The sequence below is a fragment of the Schistocerca piceifrons genome, chromosome 2 (assembly GCF_021461385.2).
Source record: "Schistocerca piceifrons isolate TAMUIC-IGC-003096 chromosome 2, iqSchPice1.1, whole genome shotgun sequence".
In the NCBI taxonomy this organism is placed as follows: Eukaryota; Metazoa; Arthropoda; class Insecta; order Orthoptera; family Acrididae; genus Schistocerca; species Schistocerca piceifrons.
In genome coordinates this window covers 855,864,380-855,877,916 of record NC_060139.1, presented here as the reverse complement: position 1 = coordinate 855,877,916, position 13,537 = coordinate 855,864,380, and the positions used below count along the sequence as shown (strand labels likewise).

Sequence of the window (13,537 nt, the reverse complement as noted above, 5' to 3'; positions counted from 1 at the left end):
GTTGTATTTTCAAGTTTGCCTTCAGCAATTTTCTGAGTAGTCAGAGAAATTATTAATTCAAGGCTGGACTACCATCATGGGTTAGTAAAATATTTGGACCCCATATTCATGTGCTGTCACCCTAGGCTGATAACTGATACTCAGTGTGCCTAGACTGGCCAACTGGTTGACAAAATAGATCACACCAAGCATAGTAAGTGCCAGAAGAATATAAAAAACCACTACAAGTATATAAAAGTCCATGTCCTGGGAGAACATTAGCAACATCTCCAGAAAAGTTTGAGTGATAAAAAAGTCTGTGACTAACATTCAACATGATAAGATCAACGTGTGCATGCTGCTCTCACAATCTGTTAACATACATTAAAAATCTGTGTACCATTATCATTTAGCTAATGTTCCAATGGAAGTACGCCCACAATTATAATCACGAGAACAGGTTCATGGTGTTGGCATTAATGAAAATCTGTGGCTCACTGCATAAATTAATGTTTATTTCTGACTGCTTATGGATATTGTTTTGTTAACTTTTATATTGTGAATAACAGGACAGGTGGTAATGATATGTTATTTTGATGGACTGTGACTTCAAAGACAATTAAGCCCACTACCACTAAGTATTGAACTTCTGTTAATCAACTGTTGTGATTACTGTGCTGGGAGCGCATTAAGTGGACAGTAAACTAGTGTTAGGTACAAGGGAACTGTGTAATAATGACATAAATGGACTGTGTAGACTTGCTACTGATGAATGCTGCTTATAGCATAGAAAGGTAAGGTCGCTTTACTTGGTTGTTTAATCACATTACTTGGAAGAAAATTAGGACAGTTTCTGCTAAATTAACCAGTGGAATAACACTCAAAGAGTTTTTAATTGGCGGAGACTGCTCATCACTTCGTAAGACTATGTGGAATTGTAAAAAATTTAACCTAAGCATTTTGTGTTTGTCATTAAACTGTGTGACTATCAACAAAAAGCAATTTCTGATTATGAGACTTCAGTTCTGCAGATGCCTCTAAGAAACTTCAAACTGTTTAAGAAAAATACACATTTTTACATAATTTATGTAGCTGAACACTGACACACTTGTAATTATTCTTGGTTGAAGTTGAGCAAACACAACAGTCTTCTTTGTGAGATAGGGGTCTTTTTAAAATCAATGATTTTCCTTGGACAATAAAAATTCCAAATGATTTCTTTGGTTTACAGGAACACATTTAAAAAAAAAAAAATATGTTTTATTCACTGTTTTAGAGTGACTGACTCATTGCTTGCTAGAATTGAATGACCACAAAAATTATAGCACATTAAACTATATGAATACTCTGTAGAGGCATCAAAAGCTTAGTGATTTTTCACTCTTTACGTTACTGCTTCACTAGTTTCATGTTGTAATGTGTTGGTTAGAAGGTAGTTTCATCTTTGTGGCTTTCTTTTAAATTACTTATTCAAAATTTTTGCTCTTCCAGGCATACTGGCTGTTATTTCGTCACATTTAGTAGTGTCTCTGAAATAGGATGTAACAATAGTGCACAGTTGACTTCTCTGGCAATTTGCATCACAGCCTGATGCCAAACTTGGATCTCCCTCTTTCACAGAGTATCTGAAACAAATTTGATTAATGCAGAATTATTTTTAAAAACATGTAATTTAGGGACAAGGTATGAAGGTAACATCAGAATTCATTGGTTAAATAGCATACTAACTGATGAAAATGTACTTTATATACCAATTTAGGAACATGGTTTTTGCAACATGATAACAGTATTGTTGTTGACAACTTTAAAACCAAAGTAAAGGTGATTATGGATCAATAACTTATACAGTGAAATACACTACATCTACATCTACATCTACATGACTACTCTGCAATTCACATTTAAGTGCCTGGCAGAGGGTTCATTGAACCACAATCATACTATCTCTCTACCATTCCACTCCCGAACAGCGCACGGGAAAAACAAACACATAAACCTTTCTGTTCGAGCTCTGATTTTTCTTATTTTATTTTGATGATCATTCCTACCTATGTAGGTTGGTCTCAATTAAATAATTTCGCACTCGGAAGAGAAAGTTGGTGACTGAAATTTCGTAAATAGATCTCGGCGCGACAAAAAATGTCTTTGCTTTAATGGCTTCCATCCCAACTCGCGTATCATATCTGCCACACTCTCTCCCCTACTATGTGATAATACAAAATGAGCTGCCCTTTTTGCACCCTTTCGATGTCCTCCGTCAATCCCACCTGGTAAGGATCCCACACTGCACAGCAATATTCTAACAGAGGACGAATGAGTGTAGTGTAAGCTGTCTCTTTAGTGGACTTGTTGCATCTTCTAAGTGTCCTGCCAATGAAACGCAACCTTTGGCTCGCCTTCCCCACAATATTATCTATGTGGTCTTTCCAACTGAAGTTGTTCGTAATTTTAACACCCAGGTACTTTGTTGAATTGACAGCCTTGAGAATTGTACTATTTATCGAGTAATCAAATTCCAATGGATTTCTTTTGGAACTCATGTGGATCACCTCACACTTTTCGTTATTTAGCTTCAACTGCCACCTGCCACACCATACAGCAATCTTTTCTAAATCACTTTGCAACTGATACTGGTCTTCGGATGACCTTATTAGACGGTAAATTACAGCATCATCTGCGAACAACCTAAGAGAACTGCTCAGATTGTCACCCAGGTCATTTATATAGATCAGGAACAGCAGAGGTCCCAGGACGCTTCCCTGGGGAACACCTGATATCACTTCAGTTTTACTCGATGATTTGCCGTCTATTACTATGAACTGCGACCTTCCTGACATGAAATCACGAATCCAGTCGCACAACTGAGACAATACCCCATAGGCCCGCAGCTTGATTAGAAGTCGCTTGTGAGGAACAGTGTCAAAAGCTTTCTGGAAATCTAGAAATATGGAATCAACTTGAGATCTGCTGTCGATAGCGGCCATTACTTCGTGCGAATAAAGAGCTAGCTGCATTGCACAAGAACGATGTTTTCTGAAACCATGCTGATTACGTATCAATAGATCATTCCCTTCAAGGTGATTCATAATGTTTGAATACAGTATATGCTCCAAAACTCTACTGCAAACCAACGTCAATGATATAGGTCTGTAGTTTGATGGATTGATCCTACTTGACCAATAACTATGTTACCTTCTGTTTCAAAGAAAACGTAGAAGGACAAAGACAACACATTTACAATACTTTTCTTTGATATGCTTGTTGTTGAACTGAACTAGTAATACAATTAAAAATATTACCTTATTCTCTCAGAAACAAGTAATATTTCTCAGAGGGAAAAAACTAAAATGGTAGCCAGTACTTTTATGCAAATGATGGGATGATGAGCTTCTGGGCTGTTATGTTAAAGATTACAATTATTGAGACAATTCATTGGAAGTCAAATTAGCATTTTGACTGCTTGTATCTCAGATCAAACATTTTCAGTTATCGTCTTTTTTCACACTTCCTCATTTCTTTTCCTAATTGTAAAAATATGTGTTTAACACATTAGCTGTACATCAATAATAAAATTACAAGAAGAGGAAAGTGTGTTTTATAATAAGTAACCAGCTGCTGTTAAATTAGTATGAGGTCCATACAGATGTAAGAAAAACAAAACATTAAAAGGTTAACACTTGAGAAGGAGTGAGTACAGTCTAATGCTACTTTGATACGACAAGGTTTACTTTAAGATGACATGGATGGCAGAATAAAATAGCAGTGCTATAAACATAAGAATCATGCTTATTACAGAGAACATTTTCTGTGCGTTGCGGGAAATACCTCTCCATAATTGTTGCAAACTGGGTGAGTTTCTAGAAGCTTATGCTGACCAACAACCAAAAACTGTTTGTCTCAATGAGTTAATAAAATTAGGCCTCGAGTTGGGAGTGGTACAACACTGACTCAAGACAGGTAGCAACCAAACAATGAAGTGAGCAGTATGAGGGATTCAAAAGACAGCATATCATTAACTATATTATATCAAAATGTCTAGGGTCTAATTAGTGTGATTGCTGAACTAGATGTGCTTTTGATGGATCAATTAAAGGTTCAAATGGCTCTGAGCACTATGGGACTTAACATCTTAGGTCAGCACTTCCCTAGAACTTAGATCTACTTAAACCTAACTAACCTAAGGGCGTCACACACATCCATGCCCGAGGCAGGATTCGAACCTGCGACTGTAGCGGTAATGCAGTTCCAAACTGAGGCACCTAGAACTGCTTGGCCACCAGCAGCCGGCTGATCAATTAAAGGATATTTCAGTTTTATGTATAAGTGAGCACTGGCTAAAAGAAAACCAAACTTGTACAGCCAGAATAACAGGATTTGAAATTTCCAGAATGAGATTTTCAATCTGCAGCAGAGTGTGCACTGATATGAAACTTCCTGGCAGATTAAAACTGTGTGCCCGACCGAGACTCGAACTCGGGACCTTTGCCTTTCGTGGGCAAGTGCTCTACCATCTGAGCTACCGAAGCACAACTCACGCCCGGTACTCACAGCTTTTACTTCTGCCAGTATCTCGTCTCCTACCTTCCAAACTTTACAGAAGCTCTCCTGCGAGTCTGGAATGTAGGAGACGAGATACTGGCAGAAGTAAAAGCTGTGAGTACCGGGCGTGAGTTGTGCTTCGGTAGCTCAGATGGTAGAGCACTTGCCCGCGAAAGGCAAAAGTCCCGAGTTCGAGTCTCGGTCGGGCACACAGTTTTAATCTGCCAGGAAGTTTCAGGATTTGAAATGATCAGCAGCTCTTGTAGAGAGAATTTTAAAGGGGGAGGAACATGTGGATATGTGAAGCAAGGAATTGAATGTAAAGAAATTAAACTCAGTAAGATAAAACACATTGAAAAAGAGTTCAAATACAGTATGTGGAAACTTATAGAACCCAAAATAATTATTATGTGCATATAGCATTACCCATCAGGGAACTTTATGACATTTTTAGACAGTGTTGAAAGACTTATTAGTGTATTAAGACATTTTACAGGAGCATTATTGTACTTGGTGATTTCAATGTCAACTTTAAAATTAACTGTCAAAAAGTATCAAAACTAAACAGTTTTTTATATTCACAAAATTTAGCACCATCTGTCCATGAATGCACTCGATATGGAAAACATTCTGAAATGATAATAGATCAAATATTTTTTGACTTGCAAAAGCTAGATCATGTTATTGAAGTAACTGACACAGGGTTCTCGGACCACAAAGCAATAAAACTCTATACAAATAAAGTACTGGGCACAAATTCTAGAATACGTGAGAAATATGTCTACAGAAGATGTATCAATGAGGACAATATCAGGGTTTTTAATAATTTATTAAAAAACTCAGACTGGGATTTAGACAATCTCAACACCGTGGATATGAAATTCGAGTCATTTTTAACTTGTTATAAACATAACTATGAAATTACATTCCCTCTTAAGAAAATTAAAATAAAAAGCAAGCCTAATACTTGGGTAACACAAGGGATATGGAAATCTGGAGAGCAACTTAGAAAGCTAAGTAAATCAGCCAGGCTAAATCCAGCTCTGAAACAGTATGTCACCTGTTACAGAAAATTGTACAGGAAAGTCATTAATGCAGCAAAAAAGTTACATAATGACTCATACATTGGTAGAAGCAAGGGTAACAAGAAAATGATATCAGTTTGGAATGTGATAAATACAACTGTAGGCAGAAGTAAAGTAAGAGACAGCAGCTTTGTTATTAAAAGTGAAGACAAAACAATAAGTGATCCTTTGCACATTGCCAATATATTCAACCTTCATTATGCAAGTATTGTACAAAGCCTCATAAAAACCCAAAGACAAACAAAAATTAAACATAACATCTCCACAAATCCTAAAACTATGTTCCTATACCCTGTAAGTGTACAAGAAGTACAGAATGCAATCAACAAACTAAAAAATAAATTGTCTTGTGGCACTGATGGCATTCCAGATAAAGTACTTAAACACAGCATAAATATTGCTCGTCCCCTTGTAGACATAATTAATGCCTCTTTCAGCACTGGCACTTTCCCTAAAGAACTAAAGCTGTCAATAATAAAACCATTATATAAAGATGGTGATTCTCATGATGTAAAAAACTTCAGACCCATATCCTTGATATCCTGCTTCTCAAAAGTTATTGAAAGTATAATGCATGAAAGACTCTCCGCTTTCCTGAACACAAGTAGAATATTAATCAGTGAGCAAAATGGCTTCAGAAAAAATAGGTCAACTGGAACAGCTGTATATAATTTCCTAAAACTTCTCCTGATCTCTATAGATCATAACGAAGTAAACTGTGGGGTGTTTTTAGATTTATCAAAGGCATTTGATGTTATTGATCATGAATTATCGCTTGAGAAACTATATTGCTATGGTGTACATGGTACTGTTCACAGCTGGTTTAAATCATACCGGTGAGAAAGATACCAGAAAGTAGAAATAGTTCACGAAGGAACCTCTTACTTTTTAGAATATAAGAAAGTTAGTAATGGAGTGCCACAAGGTTCTGTGCTGGGATGCCTCTTGTTCTTGATTTTCATAAATGACCTACCAAACTGTTTAACACTAGCTACAAGATACAAGTCATTTTATTAAAGCTCAAAATGAGACTGACTTGCAACACAAAGTAGAAATAACAAAATAAGAAGCAGGAAAATGGTTTAGAGATAACTGTTTATTTGTAAATGAGAAAAAAACAGTATGGATGAATTTCAGCCATGTATCGAATAAAGTAAAGCCCAATATAGTTTTGAAACTTGGTGAACAGAAGATTTTACAAACTTCTAACACAAAATTTTTTGGTATCTGGTTAGATGAGCATCTAAAGTGGGATAAACATATTGAAACGCTCAATAAAAAGCTTAGTAAATGCTGCTATATACTCAGAATGCTGAAAAACTGCTGCAGTGAAAAAACAGTAATATGTGCTTATTATGCTCTTATGCATAGGCTATTGCAGTATGGTGTCTTATTTTGGGGTAATTCAAGTCTGGCAAACCGGTCATTCATTATTCAAAAACGAGCATTAAGAATAATGAAAGGGGCTGCAGCAAGAGAGCCCTGCAGGGAAAATTTCAAAGAATTTCAAATAATGTCGCTTCCATCTTTATATATCTATGAAAGTATCTGCTCCCATGTGGAATGTTTCCTTCTATTATATTCAAAATATCTGCTTTTTCAGATCTCACCCCCAATTTTCTCCTTTAAATAGTGAGTGCCATGACTACCCAACAAGACACAGGAATGATTTCCACAGAGAAACACACAAAACAGCCCAATATCACAAAAGTGCAATACATCACCCCAAAATCCTTTTTAGTGCTCTTCCCTTAAGCATCCAAAAGTTAGAAAAGTTTTACATTTTTAAAAATGAGCTTAAAATGTTATTAAGAGAATGTTTTTACAGTTTTACAGAGTACATGGATTTTCAGAACATAGTGACATAGAGGTCAATGATAATGATAATTCATATTTGAACAAATGTATGAAATAGTCTGCCTGTACACACTATAGTTAATTAATTATTGTTTGTTCTGTTATTCTCTACTACAGTGGTCAATGATATTGATAAGTCATATCTGAAAAGCAAATGTATGAAATAGTATGCACTATAAATAATTAATTATTGTTTGTTTTGTTATTATCTACTATATGCTGCATGAGATATATATTTATATATGTTTTACCACTGTAGGCCTATGTTATTAATTTATTGTATAATTACAAACTCATATAATGTAACATGACTACTCCTATATCATTGTATATGAAAAAATGGATGCTCAATAAATGAATGAATGAATGAGTATGATGAAGATCAGTGTATCCTAATCTGCTAACAGCGTTTGGAACATGAGTCTCAATTCCATGCATGATTCATGAATCCAGAGAAGACTTTCTTGCAGGATTAGGAAGGACAACATTTCTGCATTCATTAACTCAGTTAAGTTCATATTAGTGATTTTGAAATTTGCATCTAAATTATGTTCGCAGTATCTCACAAATGAGCATGTTTTCTTCATGTGAGGATTGAAAAGTTTTATATATGTTAATTCCTGAATGATTTTTTTTTCAAATTATGTTGCAAAAAATAATTTTTTTGAAACATACTGTAATGAATGAAATTATATATAGACAGTTAAAGACTGCTTTTAATGCGTTAAAAATTTTTGAAGATCGCCAATAACAAAATCCTGTGTATGCTTGTGCACTGGACTTTTGGAACTTGGAGTAATTTTTTGGTTTATGTGTAGCTATGGAGACTAGTCATGTATTTCACATTGGTTTCCTGTGAACATAAATCTTGGAGGAGCTGGGCAGGAGCACAGTGAATGTATTTTATCTTGTACCACTGGTGAGCACTTGTCACTCAGCTGATGAACTGTCATCACTTTCAGTCTCTAATGAAGTAACATCACATTCTTCTTCACTTTCTGAGCTGCTAAATTCAGTGTCAAACTAAGGAACTATAGTGATACTTTTTTGAAAGCATTCTCTAAACAACAATATAGGAGAGAGTCTGAAAGCATGCGTTTCGCTGTCAAGTATCCAAAGCTGCACACAGTGAAGACATCTAGTGGCAACAAAAACACGACAGCCAGGTTATAAATGTAGTACCAGATGCTATTTAGTGGCCAAAATCACCCATCTCTTAGAAGATAGCCTTGTAAGAATCCAAGAAGGTTCCTAAATTAAAAACCAAAGAATGCCACTTATGCTCTTTTAATATTATTATGTTCAATGTCTTGAATGAATTATTGTGAGTTAAATAAGTGCTTAATAATATTAAATTTGCACTCCGAAAATATCTGACCTTGCCTGGTAAAGATGATGTTCATTTGGGAATTACTGAGGTGTGGCTTGTTTCCGTGCTAGAGAAGGGTATGAAATTCATCTATTATGCCTACCCTAGACCTCGGGTTATTCTATACATCAGTCTGTCATTGCAACCATGATTTCAGGAGGGGAGATGGGGGAATATCACAATGTAGCCAAAGGTTTACATATGATTTTTTTTCTGTTTCATATTCAGCTACTAAATATCACTAAAAGCTAAGTCCAAGATAAGATTTATAGGTAGTATATTTATTTACTGAAGTCACATTTCCTGAAACTTTATGACAGCAAATTGTACTGAAAGATGTGTTTTGGAGAAATCCTTAATGCTGCATGTGTTAGCTTTGCTGCAGGCTCAAATTTTTTGTGTTTTCAATTCTATACTTGAGACATTTAATGCTTCGTGTGTGACCGGTCTGCAGGATTTGTGGATTAATACAAGGAGACAGTGATTTTTCTATGATGTCACAGATCTTGTGCTGTGATTGTGATTTTTGGATGAATAAATAAATATTGAATTGTGATCAGATAAGGCACTGACAAAATAAACAATCTTAATTTATTGATTCTCTACCATGTTCACACAATATAACAAACACATTCCTGAGAGAGAGCTCTTGGTGGCTGTATGTGCATAACATCTAATATTACAGAACACACTTCTCTTAAATTAATAAAATAGTCCCAAAATATTTTAGAAAATGCAATGGTGGGGAGAAAATTGTAGAAAGAGGAACACAAACTCATGAACTTTGATACACCTCTATGTACTGGATGTCCCATTTATCTGATGACCGCCTGTGTGGTGCAGTAGATGCTGAGCAGTGAACACTCCATTGCCCAGCGATCAGATGCCGTGTTGCCCATCTACTGCTGCATTACAACATGACTACATTTAAAATATAAGCAAATAAATTTTGTGCTCAGCCATGTCATGCAAGGAGATACTGGAACTGCCTGCCATTATTTTCCATGCATTTCTAACATCTACTCAAGAAATTATTAATCACATGGTGTAATTCTCTCTGAGATATAGAATTAATTGGTTCACGGGCATTATCCTTTAGTTCCTCTATTGTGTGAGGATTTGTTGTGTACACTTTGTCCTTCAGTGCACCCCATAAATAAAAACCGCACAGAGTTAAATCAGGACTTCTAGCGGGCCAAATATTGTTACTAAACACTCTTTCATTGAACGCATCATGAATTGCGTGCAAACAAACATTTGCTGTATGAGCCCTTGCCGAATCCTGTTGAAAAGTGCGAAGCTTCATTCTCTTTTACTCAGTTCATTAAGAAACGCTCACAAAATATTTTGCATACATATTTCACTTGTAACTGTGTCATTAAAAAAAAAGTTTGGGCTGTTATTTTGTCACCACTAACTGCACACCACACCCCAATTATCTGATCATGAAGGGCTTTCCTCATGAAGCACAACAGGTCTATATGCACTCTATTGTCGACAGTTTTGGGAATTAACATACCCTTATAAATGGAACCAAGCCTCATCTGTAAACAGAAGGAGGTAAGGATTGATTTCACCGCCATGCACTTGTTTTAAAACCCATTCGCAAAACTTAACCCTGTGCTCAAGATCATCAGGTTGAAGTTCTTGTACTACTTATATTTTATAGGTCCTTAGGCCAAGCAGCTTAGCACCTCTTTGTACATAGGTGCACAATATTTGAGTGTGCTGTGAAAGACATCTAAGAGACTTTTTAGGGGAATTTTCCAGGCGGGATGCAATGTAATCAAGATGAGCTTCTGTGAACACTGTGTGTTGTCATTTACACTTCTTGTCTTGAGCGCTTCCTTTTTCATGAAATTTATTCACTAATTTGCAGACTGAATCATGAGTGGGAACTTCTGTTTAAAAAATGTCTGTATGGACATACAAATTGTAAATACTGAATAATTTGCTCTTGCCATTGTTGTATTTGCAAACTTCACTGTTACATTTGTGATGCCTGTTCACTGCTCAAATGACACTGGCTGACAAGGCATGTAAGTCTTTATGGCCTTCAGGCTAAAACTCACAAAAAAGGGGGGGGGGGCGGAGCATAGTGTAGTTCCACGGGACTCATTCGATTGGCAGGTGCAGCTTCCTTGGCCGGCCTGCAATACCCCGGGCAGCTGGTCATCATATAAATGGAGCACCCTGTATTACACTGGCTTAACTCCTGCACTTATGTTTCGTATATGATTCTCTAATTGCTGACATGTCATAACTGACACTTAATTATAACAAATCATAGCAAGAATGATGCTTCAATGCACCATTACCTTAAAATGGCATACTTTCATAACACACAAGCTATAATATGAATACGACAAAATACAAAAATTCTTTAACCAGCAATACAATGGTTCTCTTCATTTTCTTATGACAAATTGTACCAGTAATGACACATTTTCAATGTGCTAGTGTTTTGAAACAGCATGAATTCATAGTATGTAAGTTATAAAATATAACCCACAAAACATGGGCTTCAACTGATGAGGCCAAAATCCAATATGGCTTGTTCAAAGTTCTGCATGTGATGTAGATGTGATGTAGGATAGCTGGACTGAAGAGACCAGTGTACAGGGAGAGCTGCAGTCTGTGGAAGCCATGCCCCCAAGCCTCTGCTACACTGAGCTTAACCACCACTGAGATTACACCCCATATACAAGAGAATGGGATCCCACAATGTTCAGTCCTGAGTGTCCCTCTCTTTTTTAGGTGTGGTCAATGGTCTTGGATTAGCAGTAGGATCATCAGTATCTCTCCCCCCCTATATGATGATGATTTTTGTATTTCCGTCTGCTCCTCTTCTATTGTTGTGGCTGAATGCTGGCTGCAGGGAGCTATACGGAAGGTGCCCTCACTCACAGCTTTCAGTTTTCGGCTGTCAAGACTTGCGTCAGGCACTTCTGTCATTGTCATAATGCCCATCCTCATTCAGAGCTTTACCTCAATGACCAACTACTAGATGTAGTGGAGACTTACTGCTTTTTGGGACTGGTATTTGATGCCTGCTTAACTTGGTTTCCCCACCTCTGTCAGCTTACGGGTAAGTGCTGGCAGCACCTTTAATATTATTTGATGCCTGAGCCCCACTGACTGGGGTGTTGTTTGTCCTACACTGCTGCAGCTGTACAAAGCTCTCACACAATCCCATATTGACTATGGGAGCCTGATGTATGGTTCAGTATTGCCCTCCGCATTGCATCTGCTGGACCCTATTCACCACTGTGGAATTCGGTTCGCGACAGGAGCCTTCTGAACTAGCCCTGTGAACAGCCTCTATGTGGACGCTGGCATTCCTCCATTGTGGCTCCAATCCTGCTGGCTTCACTTATGCTCATGTTGGATGTACTGAACAGTGCTCCTTACTGGCTGGCTGCAGTGTTTTCACTGCAGAGTTGGTAGCCATCAGTTGTGCTCCTGAGCACATCCACTCCTGTGCCGGTGAGTCCTTTGTCATCTGTAGTGACTCCTTAAGCAGCCTACAAGCTCTCAACAAGTGCTTCCCTTGACATCCTTTGGTAATAACTGTCCAGGAGCTCTTTATGCCCTCGGGAACAGTGGTCGTTTAGTGATCTTCATTTGGACCCCAGGACATGTCTGGATACCGGGCAATGAACTTGCTGACAGACTGCCCAAACAGGCTACTGGTAAACCAACTCTAGAGATCAGCCTGCTGGGGACTGATCTCTGATTGGTCTTCTTCTACAAAGTTTTTGTGATTTGGGATATTGAATGGTGCAGCCTCTGTACCCCAAACAAACACCATGTTATAAAGGAGACAATGAATGTGTGGCGGTCATCCATGCGGGCCACTTGCAGGGACTCTGTTGTCCATTGCCAGCTCTGCATTGGCCGTACTTCACTAAAACATGGTCACCTCCTCCATTGCGAGGACCCACCTCAGTGTCGCTGTGGCTCCTGTATAACTGTCATCCACCCCTTGTTAGATTGCCCAATTTTAGCCACTCTGCAGGGGACTTTTTACCTACCCAGCAGTCTACCTACAGTGTTTGGCAACATTGCCTCAATGGCTAATTTAGTTTTACGTTTTATTTGTGAGGGTTCTTTTTTTATTATTGTACCATCTAAGATTGGACACCTGGCTTTCTCTTCCAGACCTCCACTCTTACTTTGCATTTTGTTTGTCTTGTTGTTTGTCTTTTCCCTTTGTGTGTCTTTTAGGCTGGTGATTTTAGTATGTTGTGGAGTGGCTAGCGCATCCTTTTTTGTCCTGGTAATCAGTCAGCCCAAGCCATCTGCTATGTGATTTTACTGCCTTTCCTACCTTTCCTTTTAGTGTACGTCTCCCCCTTTGGTTCGCTTCTTTCGTTTTCTCTTTCAGTGTGGTTTCCCCTTACTTTTACTCCCTTTTACTTGCCCCAAGTCCTTTGTTTTTAATTGTTTTACCTTGACACTTGTTCGCTTCTGGAGAAATGAACTGATGACCCTGTAGTTTGGTCCCTTTACACATCAAACCAACCAACCAACTACCTATTAAAAAAACATCTGTAACACTGATGCTCCAATGAGGGACTATCTCATCTTGTTCTTTTCCATAATTCCTTCAGAATGTACTCTGTGCCATTGTAACAGATAAACATCTTACATTTCCAACACACAAAAACTCCTTTCTTACTTTATTGCCTTTTTGTCCAGGCACTGC

General features: G+C 37.6%; 1 protein-coding gene across 1 annotated transcript in view; it reads right to left on the bottom strand.

Moving 5' to 3' along the window:
• Positions 1 to 1,254: 1,254 nt before the first annotated feature.
• Positions 1,255 to 13,537, bottom strand: part of LOC124777235 (sphingomyelin phosphodiesterase-like) — a 161,508-nt gene continuing 149,225 nt past the window's right edge. Inside the window, exon 11 of the mRNA XM_047252562.1 lies at positions 1,255 to 1,604. Coding sequence (XP_047108518.1) covers positions 1,442 to 1,604 — 163 coding nt within the window. The 3' untranslated portion in view covers positions 1,255 to 1,441. The remainder of the gene's footprint in view (positions 1,605 to 13,537) is intronic.